Genomic DNA, 25,232 nt, shown 5'->3' with positions numbered 1-25,232 from the left:
AAAATGATGTTGCCTACAGTCACTGCCAGTATTGCAAAGCATATCAAACTGGTGTGACTAGCTGCTGACTTTTTCAAGGAAATGACTAGGTTCTATACCTAAAACTAACCAAGTCTCTCTGCAATATTGTATTTTAATGTAAAATGAACTATATGAAACAGGCAGAGGTTTCATCACTAGGGAAGTGTTTTGAACGTGACTCATGCCACCCAGTTGCATGACTTATATTTCCAAAAATTATTATTGTCATGCATAAAGTTCCCCTCTACTATGGTTTCTAATTGCCGGAATAGGAGGTTTTCTGCATCAAAATAGGACATTTCTGTACCAAAACAGGTACTCATTTTCAAAGCCAGTACAGCCCTCTGCCCTGAGTCCCATGGTTGTCCCAAACACCACGCGCAGTTCTAGCAACACAGAGAAGAGAAATAGAAGTTTTTCAGCCTTATCATACATATAACAATTTATTTAATTCATCCCTTAAACACAAAAAAGGATGACAACTTGTATACTCTATCTATCTGCTTCACTTAATAGCAATAGCACTGACTGCTGAATGTCAGCAGTACATTTAGCAATGACTAGGACATAAAGGGCAAGGTTTTCCAAACTGACAAGAGGTTTGGCATGGTTTGAGGCTTGATGCTCAACCTGAAACTCTTTAAGCAGAACTAATTTCCAGAATCCACCAAGTCCCTCAGTCTTGATTTGAGTGCCCAAAAATAGATAATTTGAAATTCTACCTATCTGCTGTCCTTGTTTCATGAAGTTTGTATTTTGCCAAAGACAAATTGGGTAAAACTCTCATTCGGAAGGCAAAAGAACAGGAGAGATGCATGAGGATTTAAAATGTAAATGAGTGGTGATACTGTTAATTTGACCCAATTAACTTTTCTAGGCTTAAAAAATCATTTTTGCTTAGAGATACTGGGTTTTTTAGAAGAGATTTATTGGGATAGGAATAAGAAGGTGAGTATTTGAGTGGCCTTGTAGATGCACGTACAGAAGAAATCATAAAAATCATGGAGACATGATGGCAATGAAGAGTGTAACAGAAATGGTAGGCTGAAGAAGACATCAGAGTAAATGAACATGGTATAATCATGGGCCATGTCTTCAGATTTTGAGAGAGAGGAAGAGGTACCAAATTCAGCAGCAGAAAGATGAAAATACTGGAATCACATTGAGTGGAAAAAAACAGGAATGCGATGATGAATGCCACACTCTGGATAAGCTACCGAGTAGCTACCAACATAAGATGTAGGACATCATGGGTTTTAGCTGAAAGGGATTATTCCAAAATATTATTAATAATAATAGTTATTATCATTTTTCAATAAATACTTGGGCATGTGTTGAATCCTTATACAGGTAATGTACAGGAGCACAGAAGAGAAAGGCTTGAGGAGAAAAAAAATGAATTTCACTTTATGCATCAAGAGCTTGAAGAAACATGAAGACGTCCAGGAGAAAATACAGGAAAGACTGAGATTATTGTTATTACTTCATGGTTCACTCTTGAGGACTGATGTAAAACTAGAGGAGCTACACATTACTGACAAGAAAAGCAATGTTTTGCTGGCAGTCCACTCTGTCAGCCCTACCCTATGCTTACTGTCTTTTAGTCTCAGATGCTTTGATTTGATGGTACTAACATCTACTAACTATTTTCCTATGGTGCAAAGCTTGCCTAGCTCATCACAAATAAGGGAAGGAAAGGGGAGAAATTCTTTCAGCACTGTTGACTTCTCACCCAGATACTTAATGTTGGAACTTGTTTCATGAAGACTTAATTTTAACTGTGCATTTTATGTTGAGTGGGTCTCACAAATGCAATAAATGACCATTGCAAATATTTGCATGAAGATGATTTTTCTGGAACACCTTATTTTCTTTCCGTATCAATGCAAATGATTTTAAAGTGCATTTTGATGACAATATAGGTATTCCTTTCCATGGAACTGTTCAAGGATCACGATAGGCACTTTATAAAGACCTTTTATCTTAAATATCAGATAAAGGATTTTAATGTATAGTCAGTTTGGATCTTTGTGAAATGTTGTATAATGTGCGGGGCTTCTTTCTGTCCTTTGCCACATTACTGATTTCACTATCTTGACATTGCTATCATGAACAGCACTGAATTGCTATCCCTGCAGTAAGCTACTGGCACAGGTAGAAGTCAACAGCGTGGATGAACATTCACTTCTCACATTACAATGGGAAGCCATAAATGTTAATCTGTCTGGGACCGCTGTTTTAAATTTTGAGATTGCAAACCTTTTCAAAGATGATTCATTCTCTCTTTTGGAAAAAGCTAAAAGAAGGGATTCTAGTATGCCATTAACGAACCCTGTCAGTTAGACATTTACTACTTCTTTTTGGCCAAGGTTTTTCAAAGCAAACTGCTTAAAGAGCTCCTCTAGCCAAAAAACAATTAAATCTGAGGAGTGATTTCATTCTTCTCTCTCCCCCAGTTCCATCACTTACACAAAGCATAAATAGCATAATGTTTTCTTGCCATGATATACCAGGAAATGATGATGTTCTTTCTGAGGAAGAGGCAGGACACAGCAATGGAATCGTTAATTGCATGCAGCAATTGTTCTATTCTTCCTTTGAGATGCCCAGGACAAGCACAACAGTACTAGCTCCTTGAAGGCCAAGTTTTTAGTGGATTCCTCAGTCCAAGTTCTTCTGCCAAATCCTTGGTTCCAATGAGACTCAGAAACTGAGCGTACATTGTGTTAGCCATTCTGGGATTAGTTGGCTCCTTACAAAGGAAAGAGGCGGTGGTGCACACACCCCAGAGCTGGGAAGACAGAGCTGCTGAGAAGACAAGTTGTTTTTACGTGCCAGCTCTATGCCTAATTTTCAAGCATAGATACACTCTGTCCAGCTGGGGTTGAGGAGGGAAGATGATCCAGATTTAAGCTGACAGGATACACAAAATATTGTGGGCTACAGGGAATGGAGCGGAAAATTTATTAACTATATGTAGAGCAGATGGTGTGTACGCTGGAGAAGGAAGAGAGCAAATATCTGGCCGAGTAGAGGAGTTCATATTTTTTCAGGTGGAAAGGTGTCCTGCTTCCCATTACAAAAACAAATTCACTATCTACCTGATATTTTCCTTGTGAATTTGGTCTTGCATATGGTCATTGGGTAGAAGAGAGCTTGTGTAGGGTGACAGGAGGAAGGACCTAAAACCTATTTAGGAGCTCTATAGATGCTTTAGTTTTGCTGACTCTTGGACTTTTGCCAATGTTTATTTGATATGGATCAGGCATTTCCCATAAACTCCATGACATGGAAGTTACCAAGCCTACCAGGTAAGTCCGAAGCACACTAGGATGAAACAACGTGCAGGTCAGATGTTAGGATCTTTCAAAGACTGAGGAATGGTTTACCCTGAATATGGCAATAATGCCACTGTCCTGCAGTTGTATTCTGAAAATAATCAACTTCTGTGGTATCAAGAGGAATCTTGAGATATATCCTGCAGATGAAGGACATAATACTATTGTACTACAATATACATGATGCCTGGACTGGTAATGACAATGGGAATTATGCACAGTGTAGGCTAATTAATTACTTGTGTTTAATTCTGTTAGTTTTTGAGTAACTGTGTCCTATACCATAGCAGATGAGTGCTACATCTGACTTGGCACTGTTACTGCAATGAAGTCATCCTCAGGGACTTCATCTGACATGCAGGGTTCCTGATAGACAATTCCAACAATTTCCCATTGTATTTCTCTTATGAATTATGTGAAACGTTTGCTGGAGTCTTAAATCAGCCCAACTCCCTGCCGCTCAATATTGACACTGCCAGTCCATACTGGCAGATATCTTGTGCAAGAAGCTTGCTCTTATTCAGAAAGAACTATTTTAGACTTTCTTGGCCCATTTAGGTTAGGCTTATTGGGGCTTGTCTCTCCAGATGGTCTCAGCAAAAAAAACCCATTTTAAATTCATAGCCCTTTTTGTAAAAAAGGTTTGTTTGAACTTTAGGAAAACCTAAAGCTTTTCTTTCTTAGTTGAGGCAATACTTAATTGGGGGACAGTAACCCAAAAGGCCTGGTAGCCAAAAATGACCCTTTTATATTTTAGCTGGGATTTTTTGCATAATAACTTTTCAATTTATCCTTCATTTAAGTTTATCCTTACAAAATCTCATGACTTCTTCAAGCCTGTGCTTTTTTATAGACTGTTTTCCAAGAGTTTTTCAAGATTTTCTGGTAGAAAAGAGCTATGTCCCAGCCACTAAGCTTTAGTATATTGGTGTGCTTGACAGACATTTGTAGACACATCCAAAGCGAGAAAGAAAATACAGTGCAATCACTTCTGTAACTACAGTTCATAAATGATATCAAATAGCTTTAAAGTAACTCACTTGCAAAGTGCCAGCAATATAGCCAGGGTGGAAGACACCTCCATGCTGCCTAGGCACCAAATGCTTAGCTTCTTGGGCAGATTTTATGGTACTTACTCTGTGCAATTGTGGTTTATCTAATTGCAAGACAGCTCAAGTTCACAGTTACAGCCCTGCTGTGGCTACATTAAAGATTTTCTTTCTGTCTGGAGGAAACACCCTACCACTGAAATCCTACCACCATGGTGATCAGTGTAAGAGATCTTATGTCCTGCGCTAACTACAGTCTTAGTCAAAGATTAAAGTCATCACGTGACACTGAAAGTATGAGCAGGGGCTGAACTCCTAAAAAGACAAGTCTGTGGTATACAAAAGCTTTAGGTGATATTAGACGACCTTGTGAGCAAACGGCATGACCAACACCCACGTACAGCTACAAATCTTTCTCAATTTGTCACTCTGCATCCTACATACCGTGCACATCATATGGGGATGCTGGAGATGAAAACTCCTGCCTTAAGCAAAAAGGTGAGAGGCACATCCAGGCTCGCCATCTGCACTCTTTTTGTCCTTTCCCTCATCCTCCCTCCTCCCGAGAGAGCAGCAGGCACCATGCTGTTTCCTCCTGCCCCTGCAAGCAAGCTGGGATCTCCCACACCATTATCTCATCCTGGCTTGAACTGGTCCTCCCTTTAACACCGTCTGGCTCCGTGCCTGCTGTCCCCCCTTTCCTGTGACCCTTCAAGGGTCTGATTCCAAACACAAAAATAAAATATATATGGGTTACTAGCCTTTTTTTATCCTGTATTTTTTTTGTCAAGCACTGGAATGTGTAAGTACAACAAGAAAGTCAATAATATTATGTAAACATGCATCTCATCCAGCCAGGGTGACCACTGCAGGCCAAACACAACAAACAGGCCGGATTTATTTAGATTTAAATTTATTTAAACCAGAAAAGTAAAGATTTAATTAGAGAAGCAATGTCTTTTTATTCCTTTTTCCACACTTCATAGCTTCAGAACCTGAAAATAAAATCCTGAAATGGAGAGATTAATACATGTGAAAAGAGAAAGGTTAAAAATGTTTGTGTCTAAAAACTCTTCCAAATAATTTTAGCTACATAAATTTCCCCTGTATAGAGTTCTTAGAAATGCGTTGGGAGAGGCTAACAAACTTGGTTTGATGTGGGTTTCATTTCTAGTCTTGCAGATGCGTGGCATTGTAAATGAAAATCGTAGGCTTCATTAGCCATACTGGCGTGGCCCAGCAGGCTTCCCAGAAACGCCACATCCGCGGCTGAGAGTTACTTTTGCTGAGCATCACTTCAGCTGAAACCAAGTCTGATAAATTTCCCCCTGAAACATTACATCCAGTACAGATCAATTTTGATAAACTGCAAAAGGTTTTCAGGCTTATTAGTAACCTACTGGGCCAATGGTTATGGAAACAATAATTTATGCTAGACACTCTCAGTGATTTTTTTTCAATTCAGTGATTGCATTGCAAGGGTATGACATGCCTCACATTCTTTCCTAGCCACAGTGATTTCTGACCCAGAATATGAGCTTCCCTTCTAGGCAGCTGAGATGTCTGTATACTCTTCCTGATCCTCATTTCGGTATTTAGTAGGTTATACTGGACATTCAGACACAAGAAGCGTTTGCTGTTCAGCCGTCAACATTAATATTTGCCTGCATTGACATTCTGGCTGATTCCTGTGAATGTGCTTTTAAACATTTGGTGTATCAGCAGAAAGACATTTTTCTTGCTCTCCATTTTTTCAATATAGAGGAAATGCTCACAAACACGTCACAGCTACAGGTCTACTAGCTTCCATTACCTAGCCTTATGTTGAGGGGTTACATTCAAAGGAACCTTGAAGCAATTTATACTGCTGCGGTATTGCAGCATCCGTAAAGCCCTGTGACGTGCTGCAGACTGGCAACCTTCTGCTCACGGCTGGGTGCAGGCAGAGGCCTTGCTGGCCTGTTCGTCTCTGTTCTGCTGCAGATGGGAGGGCAGGGAGAAGAGTTACGTGTAACTGCAGAAGGCTTGAGATGCCTGTACTATGTTTTGTGTGTGTTTGTTGTGTGCCATTTGTTGCTGGTGTGAATTACAGAAACACAACAGTGAAAATCTTTTCTTCTCACTTGGAGGACAAGAGCATACGGTCCAGTCATAGTTTGTAATTCTACCTTTCAGTTGCCAAGTACAATGCAGAATCTTAAGACAGCGGGTTTTGCATGTTTCTGTGATGTCGTTTGGCAGCGTTGATAATTGTAACATTTTTAACAATTCTAAAGCATTGTAAGAAGAAAAAATATTGCAGTGGTTTCATTTGCGTGCTCCTCTTTCCACACGTAGCTGTTGCACTGGATATGTTTATTGGTTACCAGGGCAACAGTCTCAGATCTCGCATGATTACCTGTATCATATCATATCAGAGATGTGGGCAAACTTTGGAAACTTCTACATTGAGGAAATGCTGCTGGTTGCTAGGAGGCAGGAGTTTTCAAAAGCTGTCTCAATGAAAATGCTGATATCATAGGCTTATGTCAATGGCTTTAAAAATGTCATTAAATGATCAGTTTGCTTAAAAAATATTTTACTATAAATACATTAGAGTCAAGAAAATAGCTGCTTCATCAATGCATTATCATAGTTCTGTAGATGTGCTCATTTAGAATAAACTAACGTCTTTTCAGAAAAGCCTATCAATTGTTATTTAAAGCCAGCTATATTTCTGAGCTGTATCTGATATATGAAACAGCCCACACCTGTGTCCTAAAAAAAGTTAAGAGTCTAGAGGTGGACACTGGACTTCAACTTTGTTACTAATCTCTGTTAATCAAATTAAATGTTCACTGAGATTTACAGGAATCCTAACCATCCTATATGGATGGAGTGGAGAAAGAAGGAGCTATCACAATATCCAAATTTCAGTAAGTTTGAGAGATCCGGTTGGGAAATCTTGCAGACATGTGGCTGCTTCGAGGCCACAAGATCAAGAGCGAGCAACTGTTTAGCCTGCCCCATAGCAGTGCCAGCACTTGTTAGCAAGATTTTCTGAGTGAAGTATGAATGATCACTTTCACAGGACTCTCTGTGGAATCATTCAGCTTTCTTGTAAGAAGAAAGGTACAAGTGGCCATGGATCTTGGCACTTCTCAGCCACTGCCTCAATCTCTGAAATAAGCAGCATACCTTAAATACTATTATAGCAGAACTGATCCAAAACCTATGGTTATTATTATTCTGACTTTACATTTATAAAGGGAAGAGAACTAAAAGTAACTGTTTCCAGATTCCCTGTTTTCATTTTGGTCCTTTTTGCAGCTGTCAATTAATAATGAGAACTAGGTCAGGACAGGCACAGTTATACAGAATTACAAAAACTGGCTAGTGGCAGTTGTGTAAAAATGAGCACTAGGGAAATTTTGGTGTTTCCCATTCTTTGCAAGAAGCAGCCAATAAAATCCCAACCTAGTTTATGAACTTCTTTGTTGCCAGAGCAGAGGCGTGTTGATCAGATTCCCCAGTTTACTACACAGAGGATGCCTGGTGGAGTAGGTAGGTGGAGGATTTCCCCTGAGCAGTGAATGTTGTACTGCCACCAGTTTAGCAAAGACATTGCTGCTGCTTTCTCCACCAGCCTCCACCTTTCCCATGTGTGAATGGCAAGAAAATGGAGGGAAAAATAGGGCTCAGCTATGTCTCCCTGTCTGATATAAGGAAATACTGCTCCATTATACCTTTAATTGCTCCAGGTAGTGGGCAGCTCCAAATAAATGAACTGCTCCTGGCTGCCTACAGCTCCCACTCGTTACAGTGTCTAGCACTGCTGTGATGTATAGGTTGCTGAAATAGTAATACAAGGATGTCAAACTCATTCATCAGCTTTACTAATTTCAGTAGTCAAAAGCTGCCTTTTTCTTTACCTTCACCTTGCATCTGTATTTGGAAGGGGTCCTACTGAATTGTACCTCCTTAGCTATAACAACCTTGCTCTTTGTAGCTACCTTCATCATCCTGAACCCCCTTCTTCAGAGCCTTCACCGTCTTTGTCCCATGACTGTTTTCTCCAACCAGCACACTCCTGGTTTTGTTATGCCAAGAGATTCACCCACATTTCTTGGTTCTTCATCAGCCATCTGTGCAGGCACCCTGCCTCACTGCTGGCTGCAAGGCGCACTGCTCCCCTCTCATACCTCAGAGGCTTTCCCTTTCAGAAATTCTAGAAGTAGACCTTGGACTTCTTGTTTTAGTCACGTGATTACTTCCATGGCTGACAAATAAAGCAGTAACCCCAGACTCTGATGATGAAGATCCACAGGTGAACTACTGAACTGTTTTGAAAAAGCTGTCGAGGTCCAATATTCTTACTTGAAAATTTTGTTTCCAATTCCACTGTTTTCCACAGCTGATGCATCCTGTATTCTGGAGAAGTGTGTTGAAAGGCAGCAGATTTCTCCCTTTTTTGCCCTACACTTTGAGCTAAAAATTCTTTCTCTACTGAAAGGCAAGAAGTAGGAGTCACTATGACAGGCTGAATAACGCATGTTCAAAGAAAAAATAAATATTCCTCAAATTCACTTTATTTTTGACAGGTTTTTAAGAGGCTCCACAAAAATATGATTAACTCAAGAAATTAGTAGAGAAACATGTTCAGGTTTGGGTTTTTTTTAAGGTTCTATCTTCACTTTAGAATCTAAATCTGCAAACTGAGGCATAGGTGAATGTCTGCTCATGCATGGGGGTAACCCACGTAATAGCGTGCAGGATATTTACTCTGGTGGTTTTATATATATGCATGTGTGTGCGTAAGTCTAACATTTGTTTTAAAAAGAAACTACTTTTCATGGGCAACGATGTCTTCAAGCCGCCTTTTCCTTTCCAAATTAGCAAAGGCAATTTCATCGTGTTAGGGTAAATTAGAACAGTTTCATCAGTTATTTCCTTCCTTCCTGTTCCACCAGCGGTGCAGGCTTTGAAATGACTTCTCAAAAACATCACTGCATGCCGAAATCACAAAATGTTTAGGCCCATAAAACTGCCGAGCACCATTGGCATCAGCTGCCCAGCTGGACAGCAGGCCAGCATGCACCCCCTCGCATGGGGATAAGCCCCTTTTGCGTCCCCCCTTCTCTCCCTGTGCCCTGGCCAGGTACAGGCCACCTGAATTAATTTTGGCCTCCAGCCTGCCCTTCCCTGCTACCCTGATGCTACTGGCCAGGCTTGGCCTCCCCCCCCGCAGCAAGCACTGGACACCCTGTAACAGGGCAGGGCCTGAGGAAGGGCAATGGGCTCGGGGATTTCATTGCCGCCCCTGTGAGGAGCCCTCGGCCGGGAAAAGACGTTGACCCCAAAGGGACTCATGGCGGGGAGCGGACCTTTCTCCTGAGCCCTCGCTCCAAGGAGGACACAGCACAGCTGCTGGCCAGTATCAGCCCCACAGCTACCTTAGGGGGCAGCAGCCAGGGAGCGGCTTCATTCTCCGGACCTAAGCCCACTTTGGGGTTTAACAGGCAATTAGCAACGCTAAATTAAGCTGCTGCTCCCGAGCTGCGCAGCTGGTGGGGGCTGGCAGCTGCTTGCCAGCACTGAGGAGGACAGGCAGGTGGGAACGAAGGAGCGGCGGAACGGGCAGGTCGGCGCTCAGGGAGGCCACCGGGAGGATCGGGCCGGGCGCCGGCTGCCGGCGAATGGCGTCGCTGCGGGTGCTGGAGCTCTACAGCGGCATCGGGGGGATGCACCAGGCCCTGAAAGGTACCAGCGAGTGACCGTTACCGCCGCGCCTCTCGGTGCTCGCTGCCGCCGCGGCCCTGCCGTGCGCCCCGCCCGCCTCCTCGCTCCCCTCCTCGCTCCCCTCTCGCTCCCCCCTCCCCCTCCGAGGGCGCCATCTTCTCGATGAGACCCCGGCCCCTGAAGGGAGGCTATGGAGGGCGCCATCTTCTCGATGGGGCGGGCTAAGATGGCCCCTCTGCTCCCGCAGCCCCTTCCCCAATCGGGCGTGTCGCCTCCCCCCGCCGTCTTGCACAAGCATCGTGTGGAAGGAAGCTGTGCAGTGGAAGGCCGGCCTAGTCCCCTCATCCCATGCCCTGGAGGCACAGCATCCCCCTCTGCAGGGGCAGGACAGTGGCTGTATGGCGGTGGGGTTGGTGCAGTCTGACAAGTCTGCTGTCAGGGGCTGCATGCCGGCGGGTTGTAAGGGGGATTGGTAGCAGAGTTTGGCTAGTGATGTGTGTTTGCGCTAGGGGTCTATGGCTGTAAACTTAAGGAGTGCCTGACAGCGTTCCTGGCCTGCTGAGTGTCACCAGATACCCAGGAGCACACTGGGATGGAAATGAGGGATCCATTGTTCTTTGGCCCAGGCAGCTGCTCCTGGGAAGGCTGTGATTTTTGTCTTCTACTCATGCACCCCTGCTGCTGGGATCAGGATCATGCAGGTGCATAGGATGATAATCAAATTAGCCAGGGTATCCCATAGGCATGCACACAGGCTTGGTTTTTGTGGGACATGGTTAGGTGAATAGATGATACGTGATCCAGTATGAGCCTGACTTTGAGATTGGTATGACATTTTATAAATATGAAAACTGAATGTGGAATTTGAACTGGTATAGAGAGTTCATGCTAGACTGTGGACCCAGTTGAGTTTTTGATTTGTTACAAGGAACCCTGGATCTCAGTTTGCTGAATTGTTAAAACATGGCTTGGGTGACCTTCAGCAAGTCCCGTAAGCTCCCTGTGACCGGGCTTCCCCAAATAAAAAATTGAGTTAGGGTTATTGATTTCCTTTGTAAAGCGCCCTGGGCCTTGTTACTTTGAAGTCCAGGTTTCAACACACATTTGTATAATTTATGAGAATGACCATAATAATTTTAATTGTAACTACAAATCTTCAGATACTTCAGCCTTCCTAAGCATTAGCAGCCCTTCTCTTATACTTGACAGCGGAGACCATTGTCATATAAACATCAGGTGAAAAAATCACCTTATCTTGTTATTTTTCCAGAGAGCTGTGTAATATTAAAAGGTTATGCTTACAGAGTAGAATCCATTTAGTATCATTTATTTGCTTAAAACATGCTCACAATTGCCAGTGCAGCATTTTTTCTACTATGTAATTTTTGCTTGAATATGTACATATGTTTTATAATGTATAAGAATACAGAGCATAGCAAAATAGGCACCTACATTGTTATTGTAAATAATCCTAACCACCTGATGCAAGGAAGCATCTACCTTATTTCCAGAAACATCCTTAGAATGTTAAGAGCAAAGTATATCTTTGTATGGAACTGCAGATTTTGGAATCTTTATGGAATGAGAAGAGGGTGTTACACTTTGTCGACAGCGTATATAGCTGTAACGGTAACACTTTTTCTAGTAGTCTTGTTTCTGAAGTGATGGGGAACTATCTATGTGTTATATAGAATTTCCATAGAAAGTAGACTGGTTCCTGAAACTTACTGGTTCCTTACACCATGATCCTTCACTCAACTATTTGTCATGTGTTGGTGTGTGCATGTATGTAACAAATCTTTACTGAATGTTATCTAGCTATGTTCTTAACATAATAATAGATGTCTTGGGGATATTTGGTAATGTGCTGCAAGAGTTAATAAATTGTAATGCCAGATTTGATGTGCTGTGGACGGCCACCTAAGAAAGCATCATTTACAACACAACAAAATACATAAAAGAATGGGAATATTGGGAATGCAGCCTTAGAAGATTATCGGAATACTGTAAACTTGTATCCAGTGGATAGTTACTGTGCATATGGAGGTTTGAGAGCGTATGTCACCTTTGTGTCTTGTGTAATTTGGAGGGTGAAGGAATTAACCAAAACCCTTGTATTATTTCCTGAAAGGGTAAATTTATTTCCAGGCTTACTGTTTCTGAACTCGCTGAACAAATGCATCAGTGTCAGTGCATGTTGTAATCTCTGTTATTCTAGGCTTACGTTTGAAGAAATTACAGTAAGTATGAATAGTGAGACAGATTCTTTTGTAGTAGTACCAGCCAAAACAGATGAAGGGACTGTGTATAAGAGGAGACCTAAACTATTATTTGTGTAAATGACCCTAGATAGTACTAAATGATTAAATACCAACTGAAATTTGCAAAGTGGATAGATACAATGCTATTTGCATTACAGTTGATATAACTTTTGTTTTCAAATCTGGGCACTTATTTCTCTGGGAAGCATATGAGAACTCAGCCCATAGGTGTTGTATTGTCTTGGAAAAAGTCCAAACCATACACTTCTAGATGAAAATCTTGTTTTGAGTGTTGTTAAAACTAATAATCAGGCAATTTGAATAAAAAGGGTTCTATGCAATTTGCACAAATTCAGTATTTAATGACAGGTCATTACATAAAACTAGTTTTGATGAATTGAGTGGCATTCAAGGATACTGTTATAGGCAGGCATTTTTGATCCTTTCTGCTGTTCTCTCTTTTTAAGTCTCAGACATCTGGATTCAGTTTTCTTATACAATTTATAAAGGAACAAAGTAAAGTCATGGGGGATTTAAGTGTTTGCTTTTATGTGGAAATCAAACAGAAAAGAATGAATGTTCCTCTGTAAGTACTTTTTATATGTAATAATAGCATTTCTTATATGTTTTAGGCCTATATGTGTATATGAAACCATGCTATTTGAAAATGTCTCTGGTAGAATTTTTTGGATATCATCTAGCAAATGGCAGATTGTTTGGCATCTTCCATTTAAATCAAGTATGGAAATACTAGAAGGATTTTTTTCTGTATAAGTATGAAGCTTGAAAGAAAGCCCTCCATTTCGCCAGTGCTTTCATAAACCAGATACACGAGAGATGAAGATTATGTGTAATACTTTATTTTCTTGGTATAGTTTCTAGTGAATCTGTACAGCCAAGAGAAATAATAGGAACATGTAGAAAAAAGAGAGAGCATGGAATACTTCAGTGTGGCAGCACCCCAGGAAAGCTACTTTTTCTACAAAAGGGATTCTGGAGCTCTGGCAAGTTCTGGCTCAGTGTTGGTTTCTGGCCACGTTATGTAGCCAGTTTTGCAGCCAGTTATGTTTAGCAGAGCTGGTCCAATTTTCTGTGAAATTGCTAGTGTTTTCAATTGGCAAATAGGCATTTTCCAGGAAATCTGACAGTGCCTTTTCTACCTTGAAGCCTTTTTGGTTGTGATCTTTCATAAACTTAGTTTCAGGATACCATATACTTGAGCTTGCAGGATGAGGATGTTCATAGTTTTGGGAGCCATCATTAAAGTAGAATGCATTTGGCACCAAGTAGTACGTAATTGGTTTTGAGATTGTCCTTGCCTACAGTAAGAAATAATTTAATTTTAATAAATTAATGGAACTTTATACTCTCATAATTATAAGTTTTTCTCTATTAACAGTTTGTAGAAGTTATTAGTACGTAGTTACATAGTTGCATCAGGTTCTTTTTGACAGTGAAAAGAAGGCTGTTCCTGAATTTAGATTTCAGTGCAAAACTGAAAAAGAAAGATCTTGGAGATTGTGTAGCTCTGTGTTGATACTTCAGCTGTAGATAATTCAGCATATGCAGAATTTCTAGTTTTAGATTTTGAATGCTTTATAATAGTATTTTAACAGCAAAGACATGCAAAAAGACGTAATTTAGAAAGTTGAGCTTGATTGAGGTCAGAAGTCAGGGAGTCTGTTCATATTCACACTTTTGAAAGATTGAAGCAGCTAAGAGATGGAAGTGCATTTCTTCCTTCTTCCTACCCTGTGCTCCAAGCTTTGCAATATTTATAAAGGTTGGTGTTCAGATCATATACGTCTAAACCTATAATATTTTATATATTTTTTTGTGTGTGTGAATGTATTCTTTATATATAAAGTGCAGAGTTTCTGCAGTGAAGAATACAGCAGTTTATTTTTAGAAAATCTATGGCTACAAATTCATTTCCTTAGCAACTTTCCATTGAACAAACAGCCTGCTCTTCCTCATTCCCAACCGAAACAAACTTAAACTGGCTTATTAATTTAGGCAGTTTTCCCCTGAAAAATGGGTTCCAGGTCTCTACCACAAGCATTTGTAATCTGCCAGGTCACGGAAAATGTCCGTGCATAAAATGTGAAAGGACATCTTTTAAAAAATACCGTAGTTTTGCAGTGATAAAGACGGTGATATTTTTTCTCTGCAATTGTTATAGTTCAATTTTACAGAATAAGAATTCAAGTCTCATGTAGTCTGTCATCTCCGTTTATTCATTTCATTTGGTTATCTCTGTGAATTGCACAGCATAATAAACTGGTGTGCATAATTACACTGAGCATAGCTGTCTCAGGAGGAGAAAGAAAGGAGACAAAACTGGCAAGTAACTTTAGGATTCAGCACAATGCAAAACAAAAATATTGCCGCTTTGAGCAAGTTCTTACACCTAAACTCATTTTGATGTAATGCTTCTCTAAAATATAGCCCTTGGTAGCGCAGGATGGTGCCAGTTGTGCTATAATGTAAATTTGCATAGTTTATATGGCTGAACATGAACAAATCATGTACAAATACTGCACTGAAAAAGTTGCTGAGTGTCCTGCGGGAAGCAAGTACCAAGTTTACTGATAGTTGTGTTTACTGTCGCCATGGGCAGTTCAGCCTAATCATTTCAGCCAAGAGCTGACTACTCCTAAATGAAATCTTTGCTGTCCATTTTAAAAGGAAACAGGACTGACAAAACATGTGACTAATCTTCCCTTTTCCATCTGTTTCCATATACCTGTTAGAATAGATAATTGTTCTGGCTCTGATTTTCCAATACGCTGAGATCTGCCAGGCTCTGCCTTTGGCATAACACCGTGTATTTCATGTGCTCTGCTGACATTGATGATTCTATTACAAAAGTACAGTGGTGAATATAAACAGATCTATGTTAATTTTAAGGTCTGCTAGAAACATGTGACAAAGGAATTGATTCTGACGAGGAATAGGACAGATATTGTAATGTCAGAAGTTTTATTTTCGGTGTTTGAAGATGACACCCTTTGGGTTTGTTTTTTCCAAATCAGAAGCTAATGTCTTCCGTTGTTTCAAATGCCACACTTTCCAATTATTTCAGCAGCATCTGTTTCACTTGAGTGGCTACTTCATAACTCAAGTAAGCATTGTATATGCAACAAAATAGAGAATTGGGACTCAAAGTTTGATTTCTGCCTCTTTAGGCAATTTAAATAACAGTTAAAGAGTTTCTGCTATATGGATCCTAGAAATTTTTAAGACTCAAGTGCAGAATCAGTACTGCCCTAATAGGATGGTACAAATTCAAGTTCATCTGCTTTCAGCCAAGACAGAGTATTACAATCTAGTCTGCCTAAAAATAAGCAGTAACACCTCCTTCAGTAACTTCCCCATCATGCCTGTGGCTTTCTTTTGAGCTACAACATCTCGTTCAGAAATGCAAAGTCTCAAGTGGTGTTGAGGAATATTGCAAATCAAGTATTCCAGCAGCTACTTAGTTTCACTTAGAAAATGTGTATTATTTTTTTCTTTAGTCTACAAAGAATTAGTTTGTTTTCTGCATAGTTCTAATTTTCTTGAATGACTGTTTTTTGAAAATTTGATGTACTTATTTGGAAAAAAAAATTTCTCCAAGAGCTGTGTCTGTTTCTGTATTGAAGTTCTGCTATATATTTTGGGGAGTTGATTTAATGTCTCGCTAAGTCAGCAATTCAGCGGCATTTTCGTATTCCTGAGTTGCTTTTGTGCCTTTTGTCAGTGGGTGATAGTTAAACACAGTCTTGATTCTGGTTTTTTAGATTCTGCTTTCAGTCTTTTTTATGATACATTCCTACAGTCATTTTTGAAGTAATAAATGTAATTGCTATAGCAAAACGGAGTATCACCATTTAACATAGAAGTTATTTAAATTTCAGGAGGAGGAGTTTTTTAAAAGTGTTTCATTTTTGCATTGTTTGAAATTTACACAAGCTTTTCTTTGTTAGGTTGGATGTGTGAGATCTGCTTGTCTGCTCGAGCTCCTTCATGCGTTTCCAGGGTATTTTCACACAAATACGCTTAATCAGCTTTTTGAGGGAGTCTGTTCTGTAACAGGAACTCCCAAGTGAGCCACAGCTTTTGAAAAGGAGGAGAAGCAGCTTTGAAAAAATTATCAGGTCTTTGAATTGGGAAAAGAGGATGTTGGGTGGAAAAGTTCAGGAAAAGTTCCTGTCCCTTTTCTGTGTGGGTTAGCATCTCTGGTTTATACTGAACATTTTATTGCAAGGGGATTCCATAAATTACTATTAGCTATGTGCTCTCTTTCAGTGTTTCCAGGCATTTGGGCCTGTGAAGTCCCTTGTGCAAATCCCCAGTACTGCTTTTTTCTTGTGTGTATGCAGGGGGGGGATTGGATTGATATTAGTAGAAGGGATGAGTGTCTGAATCGTGAGTTGTGAGAGAAGGCACACTGTCTGCTTTTCCAGTTGTCATTTTTAAACTATATATTCATTTAGAGAATAATTTGAGGGGTTTGATTTTTTTTCTTTTTTCATTTTCCTCTGGAGTGCCTGGAACACACAGTAAGGATCAGCTTGTCAGGACAACATGTTTTAAGAACTGAAAGAATAAAGGAGAAAAGCAGTCTCTTATACAGTACTTGAGGTTTGTTCCTAATAGTTAGGTGTTGCAGCTTTGTTTTAGGAAGATGAAAGTGTTAGTTCTTGAATATGCTTGTGAATTGAGACAGTCAGCCTGCTAAGGTGACATTCTTTTCACGCTAGATGTCAGTGTTAACTTACCTGTTCCGTAACCTCAGGTGTAGTCATTCTGTTGTCCTTGTGGACACACCTCCTGTATTTAATGCTTCAGTTACAATTTGTGGTCAAAATGTCGAGACAGTAACTGCAAGTAATGATTTGTATCTTGACCCTTGATGGGCAGCCATCTGTAAATCTTTTTCTTGTGAAATTCCTATTCTTTTTGCTGTCTTGCACCAGATAAACCCAGAAGAACTAGGTTGGTCTTTGTTAAAATGTCTGCTACAATCTTTCCCATATGTGGATTTCTCTTTCATCTTAGTTTTGAATAAGATGGCCCTTAAAACCTGAAAGATAGTGGATGGGTGATAACTACATCACTCAAATCCACTGGGGACATCATACTTGTTTTTTTTCATCCTCTCAAACTGTAAATAATTAGCTGACCAGCAGTAATTCATAAGATGTCTCGTAAGGTCATTTGTTAATGTGTTACTTGAGCATGTTGTGAGACTGTGCAGAGGCATGTGGCTATTTGCCTTGTTTCTTTTGTTTTTTAAAAAATAATAAAATTGCCTGTGTTTCATCTGGGGCTTTTTAATGGTGACCATAATGTAAATTTCTTGGTGGTTGAAACTGGTCGTATATGTCAGGAAGTATGATCACTGTTTTCTGCCTGTGGCTAAAACTGTGACCACAGCCTATCTTCCTGAATAAAAAGCCTCAGTGAAGGTATTGTGGTTAGTGATAATAAATAGTGTGGCGTGATTAGCAGTGGATTAAACACTGTTCGTTTTATGTCTTTAGCTTCTGTAGAACCTATTATTCTGTTACTCTATAAATCAACCATTGTTTATTTACATTCTTTTTAGTGTATTTTTCTTTCAGGATTTTAGCTGTCAGTAGATTTGTTACACTGTGCTCTCTTCTTTTCAATAACACATCTAAGTGTCTTTGATATCAAGAGAAGAGGAGCTGCCAAATGTTGTCCTTCAAAGCGTTTGATATTTTGGGGATCTTGAACTCAAAGGAGGCAGGAGTTGGGTTCAAGGCCCAAGGTTTTATTGGAATATAAGCACAAATGTTCTTCAGGCAACTTCTTAATGTTTTATTGCAAGAGTAGATGTACCTCAGATATATTTATTGGTGCTATTTTTTCGCAATGAGAAGTAGTATACATCTAAAATAACACAGTTTCTGTAAGTTGTCAGCGGCTGGAGAGGCTCAGGCAGCAGCGGGGGGCTTGGCAGGTTGACTCAGGCTGCGTTCCTATAGCTAAGGAACTTGGTGGCCACAGAGACCAGCTGAGTGCAGGTGGGAGTGTTGTAGAGATGCACCCTGTTTGGAGTTTATGTGTGACTGTTTCTACAAATTAAGAAGTGCACAGTTAGCTTCCATTTTTGTATATATAAGGAAGGGAAGTATTGGCCATACAATTAGAAACATGGTGTATTTTTCCTATAAAGTTTTAAAGGCAAGACAGCAGAGTGTGATCATGTGATTTCCCTTTTATTTTTGTGCATAGCTGTAATGCAACTGAATAAAAACACTTTTCCAAGAGTAGAAAAGAGAAGCTACAGTTTTCAAATTCTTTTTTTAATTTTAGAAAGCTGCACATCTGCAGAAGTTGTTGGTGCTGTTGATGTGAACACTCTTGCCAATGAAGTTTATAAGCACAACTTTCCCGGGACACCATTATGGGCAAAGACAATTGAGGTGAGTAATGAATGTCTCTTTTACTCTAGTCCGGTATTTGTGGAAGTAAGTTGTCTTCATTGTCCTTATTAGTAACAAGAAAACCAAAAATATTTAATTTATGTTGTTACAAGTATAACTGTTTTACAATAACTTTGACTTCTTGTACTATGGTTGCTTGTTGAAGTCAGAGGTATATTCACATTGCAGTCTTTTCCTGAAAGTCTTGACTGCTGCATCAGCAAAGGTTATGTGAATGTCAAGAGGAATGCTTGCCAGCAATAAAGGAATGACAAAAATCATATTTTTAGATTAAAAAAATATTTTTATGGATTTTGAAAGAATGTAATTAAATTACTTGGAGGCATGCCTTTGTTTTGTAGTAATAGTTGAGCTTAGTAAGACACAAGAAAATATACTGGATGGGACAGTCTTGCATTTGTTTTGTGGGCTCAATACATCAAATGTTTTAGAAATTATGTCACATTTTCAAATTATTTGAAGAACAACTAGATAAAACTGGATTCTGTTTTAATAATTAAGGGGCAAACTAGGCATGTCCTTTTGCTGGGATTTAGTTAGTATACTTCTTGATCTTCTTTTACAGTTTTACGGCATGACAGTAAAAGATACTGAATTTGTTTTAAGATACCAGCTTAAGTAAGACTTAAATATGTGGCTAAAGGTTAAATGCTTATTCAGCACTCAATAATAACAGGCTAAATGATAGTTTACACTTTTATATGGGAAAAGAAGAATGCTTGCCTGTATCTCCTTATAGTAGTTAAGAGCAGATTACAGTCAGTAAGACCTTCTTTAAATTTATTGGAAAAAAGTAGCAGCTTTTGTCTAGTTTCTGTGGGCAGTTATGTTACATTTGCTATATAGATATCTCTCAAAATATTTAAGGCAGTGATTTCTTTGTCCAGCTCATAGTTACTTGATCATTATCCTTCTTATCTCCTCTTGGCCCCTTAATTTGTTGTCCTTTTTCTATTGGTTAAAATTTAGTGTAGAGGAATGGTGTAATTAATTCATGCCACAGACCTAATTCTTCCTTCTCTGAACAGAACTATTTTTGCAGAGTAGAGCTTTCAGCCATATAATATCTTTGAGGGGATTTTACTGGGCAAAAACTGGAATGAAGTAAACTTTGTAAGATGCGTTGGTAGTGAGCTCCTAAGAGTTAAACCCCACAATTTGGAGTTGTGAAAGTTGTCGTGTTAACACTTGAGCTACTTTTCTGTTCAGATATTTTGTCTTTTGAGAAGATCTAATATTTTTTCACCTGTTTTAAATATGCTAGTATTGATTTTGATGTACAAAGACTTCTTATCTGAAGTATCTGAATGATGCTTTTATTTAGAGGAGGAATGGGGAGAAATAACTAGTCAGTATTTTGTTGTGGCCTACTGAAAGAACCACTACACACCTCTTCGGAAAGAACGAGTAGATAAAAACCTCAGGATTATGTATAGATGCTAACATTGTTAGTGTTCTGGATTCATATTCAAAGCAATTAATGCATATTTGCATTGTATAGTTTGCCAAGGTAGAAAAAATTAAAATTATTAGGTCAAATGGGAGATTAGGTAGTTTTTTACTAGATGCAGCACATAGTGGAAGTAAGAGGGGTAGTTTGATCTGAAAAATGACTTGAGAGTTTCATACAGTTCACAGCACTCAACATTTTTCTATTTTTTTCCTTATTCAGGGCATAACACTGAAAGAATTTGACAGATTATCTTTTGATATGATTTTGATGAGTCCTCCCTGTCAACCATTTACAAGGTAAATATAGCACACTTTGGAGAAAAGTGCAGTTATTACAGTATGTACTGTTAAAGGAAAAATGTTTTCAAGGGTGACACTATGTGTGGTTCATCTGTGTATCTTTCTCTTCCTAAACAAAAATGTTGTAGCTCTGTTCACCATGATGTTTACTGAACTGGAAGAAATGTAGCAATTTGGATCTTAATTATCGATCACATTTCTCGTAATATTTTAACTCAGTTTACGTAAGCTTCTTACAGCATGTATTTTGTATAATTTATTGTTCCTCTAACAGTGAAATTCAAAGATTTTACTGTTTAGGAGTACTTCCTTTCCCTTTAGATATCAGTCTAATCTTTCCCTGGGACAATTCCAGAAGGGGGATTGGAATTTCTCACTTTCTGCCTGAAACCAAGAGTGTCATCTGTTTTTATTTGTACTTTGAAAATTGCACGTGCACACAAACAGTTTATCTTGAGGAATATTTCTATTTTAGCTAAGACTAGGAGGATAATGGATTTGAAATTATTTTGTAGATGATACAGAGAAATATCTTGCTAATTAAGAGCTTAACTTACTGAGATGTTATTTGTCAGATCAGTTTCAAATTCATATCATTTGACAGCAGTGACCAGTGGAGGTAAGATTCTAGTAACTGTACTCATGCAAAGTAGTAGCTTCATGAAAAAGTCTGGCTTCTGCAAGAAAGTATGTCTCATTGAATGCTCCAAGATTAAAAAGAAAACCCTCCAAAGTGTTGCTGATCTATAAAGATGTATTTGTGCAAACCTATGATGTATGTATGAATCATTCCTTCAAAATTTTTTTTAATAATACAGTGAAAAGAAAAATATGTGTATGACTAATTAAATTAGAGACGCGCTAAAGCTCTTCTACCAAGTCTTTATTCTTTTTAATGCAAGTATAAGTTAGAGGAACACAAGTCTGGAATCATTATATTATGTTATCATTTTTATAACCTACATGAGGATTCCAGTTTAATGTTACAAAATTGGTTACAAAGTTACTCACATGGGGCTCAATCCTGCAAAATGGTGAGCACTGTGGCTTTAATTCATAGAAATAATTTAATATATTCAGTGTAAAATAGCGGGGTATTCCCAGGAACCCAGTGGGGTTTTTTTGTTCTTTCAGAGCCAAGTATGTTCAAGGGGTTTACTGGACAAGACCGGAATGCTAAACACTTTGCAGGCTGGGAAGTGGATTTCATTACTGAGTGCTTCAATTTTAACCTCGCTGTGAGCTGATGGATTCCAGAGGCAGACTTTCATTCCTTAGAGCATTTCTTAGGACACTGCCTCTGTGAGCAGATCCTCATGGCTGTACATGATGCTTTTGCAGAATCCCTTCTTGAAACTCAAAGCAAAAAGTGTCAGCATTCTATAGAAAAATGTAAGTCAAATGTCAGTGTGCTCTGAGTAATGTACAGGTGTTTCTTTATTCTTTCTTAGAATTGGGCTGCAAGGTGACATATCTGATCCACGGACAAAGAGCTTTCTCTATATCCTTGATATTCTCCCAAGGTATAAATGAACTTCTACCTCAGTTCTTAAGCCTTTGTTGTCACTAAGTAGGTCTTTTATATTTCAGTGAGACAAGTCATCTATAATGTTTTACAGGGATACTACTAGTATTGCATTGTATTACTTGTTTGTTTTCACATGATCATATTAACTTACAAATACTTGTATTTTACTAATGCCATTATAATCTCATAGTTACTGTATATGCTTTTATTGTTTGGTTTTCTTTTTATTGTGCGTCTGTTTAAACTCTGGCTATATCATAAATGAAAAAAATTTGAGTTATTTCTTTTCACTTCAACATCAAACTTGCACTGACTTTATGTAGAAGCAGACATAGGTAATATAGTTTGCTAATGGGCATTGTGGAAACATGAAAATTGTTTGAAATACCAGGTTAAAAAAGCTTTAATTCAACATTTAGTCACCTTTTGAATAGGTAATATTTGAAGGTTTGTTTACATATGTTATTGACTGCATGACACATCTTCTGTCCCCTTCCATTCTTTTTTTAAAGTGTCTATTCTGTCTCTTCGGTGCTGCTTCTAGATATATTGGGGCAGATCCTGTATTTTTGGTTTGTAGAACAGTCTCTTGTTTTGAATAGCAATACTAAAGAATTCAAATAGCACCGCATTGTCTGAACAGTGCTCTTGTCTTTGTATTGATCTTTCATTTTTTGCCTGGTCAGACCCCAGTTCTTAATAAAATAGCCATAATTGTTTGTATTATATATGTGTTTAACTTTGAAACAGTAAATCCAAACAAAGTGGGTTTTGCTGACCTAAATTGTTCTTATTGAGAGTGTTAAAAATCAGTTCTAAGGAATGCTTGTAGTCTTTTTTGTGAAGAGATGGAAAGTGGAGCAAGCAGCTGCTCAGGGAGATTATCCAGCAGAAATCTGCTTCTGGATTGAGATGTCCACTGGGCACCGATTGGCACGAGCCTGAGAATTTGCATCAGTTACAGTCCACTGGACACTTACCATTCCCAGTAGTCCTGCTTCTGCTGGAGACTGGGACAGCTCTTCTCTATATGTTCCTTGCTCTCAGAATTGGAGGAGGATGAAGGGAGGTTTGGCTGTCTCTTGGTTGGTTGGTTTGTTTGGGTTTTTTTAATGAATGATTTCTGCATAGAAGGAAACCGGTACCAAGAACAGCCTTTCTCTCAAACTGTTAACACTGGGAGAAAAGGGTCTTCATCCTTTTTCCAGAAACAACTTTTTTGCAGCCAGCAACATTTAATGGGATTAATTCTTTGCCCTTGTCATCAGCAGATAGAGAACACAGCCCCAGAAGGGCTGAGTGGCTTGGCTGGGATCACATATGAAATCTGTGGCAGAGTACGCAAAACAGAACACAATAATACAGGTTCTGTAGCCTACTAAGTTAGACAATAGGTAAAAAGAAAGATGATTATTATTCCCCTGCTTCTATCAGAGACACAAAAACAGGGAGATAGTGTGGATTTCCAAAAGTTGGAATGGATGTCTTTTCTGGAATAAGGAATGTAACTCAGTCCTTCAGACTGACCTTTCAAAATGATAAATTAAAACCAGCTGATAGTGTGTAAGTTCCTAATTTGTCAGAATAATAGTACCTTCCTTATCCTTAAGGGAACCCTGACCTCAGTATTCCTTTCCGTTAAACTGAGACACAGTTAAGAGGCTGGCTGCTTTTGGGACATTGTTGTGCATTAATATGGAAATGTTGCTTCCAGGTTGCCCACAGCCTTAGCTGGATAAAGGGCAGAAGCATTTCCTTCTCAAAACCAAAGCTTTAGACACTGAAGGACATATGTTTTTCGTCATGACGATGCAAAGGAGCTGGGCTTGGCTCTCGCACTTTATCTCAGCACCCCATGAAACCCTGCTGATGACCTTATCTCCCTTGGGCAGGTTGTTTCTCAAGGCAGTACTTACTGTAAGCAGTCTGTAATATGTTCAAGAGGTGGCTTCTGCACAGTTTCTCAGTTCCAATAGATTTATGTTTTACTGAGATAGCGTTTGTGTATTTTTTGGATATGACATGTTTGCCAGACATTGAGTATGGAGTATTTCAGCCCCAAAAGGGAAATTCTTAATATAGGAATTATCACTTTGCATTCTAAAGTGGTATGGCATGCATTCAGTTTATGGAAACTGTAAAATAATTTCTCGTCCCTTGGCTGTTCTTACCTTATGTTCATCCTTTTATAATGAAATGTTGCTGAAATGAGGCTCAAAGGTAGCCTGGGAAGACAAATATTGGAGATATGGAAAGGACAATTTCAAGATCTGGAAAGACCTGGGAAATCCAGCCAGCAAACAAAGTCTGACCCAAAAGGTCCGAATACTGTCTGTTGTGCCCAAACCATAACCCAGGGAAATTGAATGCTAAGATGTCAAAGTGCTACTTTTACAGACACATTTGTAATGTTAATACCTGCCAAGTACTTAACACATACTCTTTGTATAGTGATTACTTGTCTTGTGATCTGTTGATCCCATATGAGCTCTTGTATTTCAGGCTATGCTCTGGATTCATTACTTTAAAAATAAGTTTCATAGTAGGTGATGATGATGTTGAGTGTGGGTAAACATACCAGCAGATATATTCTCCATTCCTCAGTGGGGAATTTGTCTGCTGCTACTTCTGTCATTTTAGTGTTATTTTTTTCACTATTATTTTTAGTATTTTTAAATTTGACATAGTATCTTGTACATTTTCCAATTTCTTGTGAAACGCTTTGGTCTTTAATTCTTCATGTGATTAATTTATGGTAGTTAAGAACATGCTAAAACAAATTCTGCTGTGTTTGGTACCAGTGGAAGTCCAAAGTTACTTACTGACTTTAAGCATGGAGCTGCTGTCTGTTGGCATTAGTATCCTGTTTCTACATGCTGGTCTGAGATCCCAATGTGTGACAGACATACTATGTCTACATTAGCCTTACTAGAGAATTAATCAGTGCCAGAGAGTGTTCCCAGGGACTTGATTCTGAATCATCTGTGCTTCTAAATTGTTAGAATGGTCCCTGGCACAGTTCAGGTATGGTTCTTTCTCCAGAGATTTCATATGTTGGTTTTGGAATGTGCCAGTTTCCAGACTTCTGCACTAATCTTGCTAACCGT

General features: G+C 39.1%; 1 protein-coding gene across 5 annotated transcripts in view; it reads left to right on the top strand.

The window, feature by feature from the left end:
* TRDMT1 (tRNA aspartic acid methyltransferase 1) overlaps nucleotides 1–25,232 on the top strand; it is a 39,909-nt gene that overhangs the window by 252 nt on the left and 14,425 nt on the right. The window contains exons 1-4 of one of the 5 annotated variants that reach the window (XM_054816522.1): nucleotides 9,833–10,147; nucleotides 18,715–18,824; nucleotides 20,518–20,594; nucleotides 22,049–22,120. In XM_054816522.1, coding sequence (XP_054672497.1) covers nucleotides 10,084–10,147; nucleotides 18,715–18,824; nucleotides 20,518–20,594; nucleotides 22,049–22,120 — 323 coding nt within the window. In that variant the 5' untranslated portion in view covers nucleotides 9,833–10,083. Of the gene's footprint in view, nucleotides 1–9,832; nucleotides 10,148–10,359; nucleotides 10,531–13,925; nucleotides 14,171–15,448; nucleotides 15,512–18,714; nucleotides 18,825–20,517; nucleotides 20,595–22,048; nucleotides 22,121–25,232 lie in introns of those variants that run through there. The other 4 variants (XM_054816521.1, XM_054816523.1, XM_054816525.1 and 1 more) reach the window with 4 other exon arrangements.

The sequence above is a fragment of the Grus americana genome, chromosome 2 (genome assembly GCF_028858705.1).
Source record: "Grus americana isolate bGruAme1 chromosome 2, bGruAme1.mat, whole genome shotgun sequence".
Lineage (NCBI taxonomy): Eukaryota > Metazoa > Chordata > Aves > Gruiformes > Gruidae > Grus > Grus americana.
The sequence above is the reverse complement of the archived record's forward strand: the minus strand, read 5'-3'. Positions and strand labels throughout refer to the sequence as shown.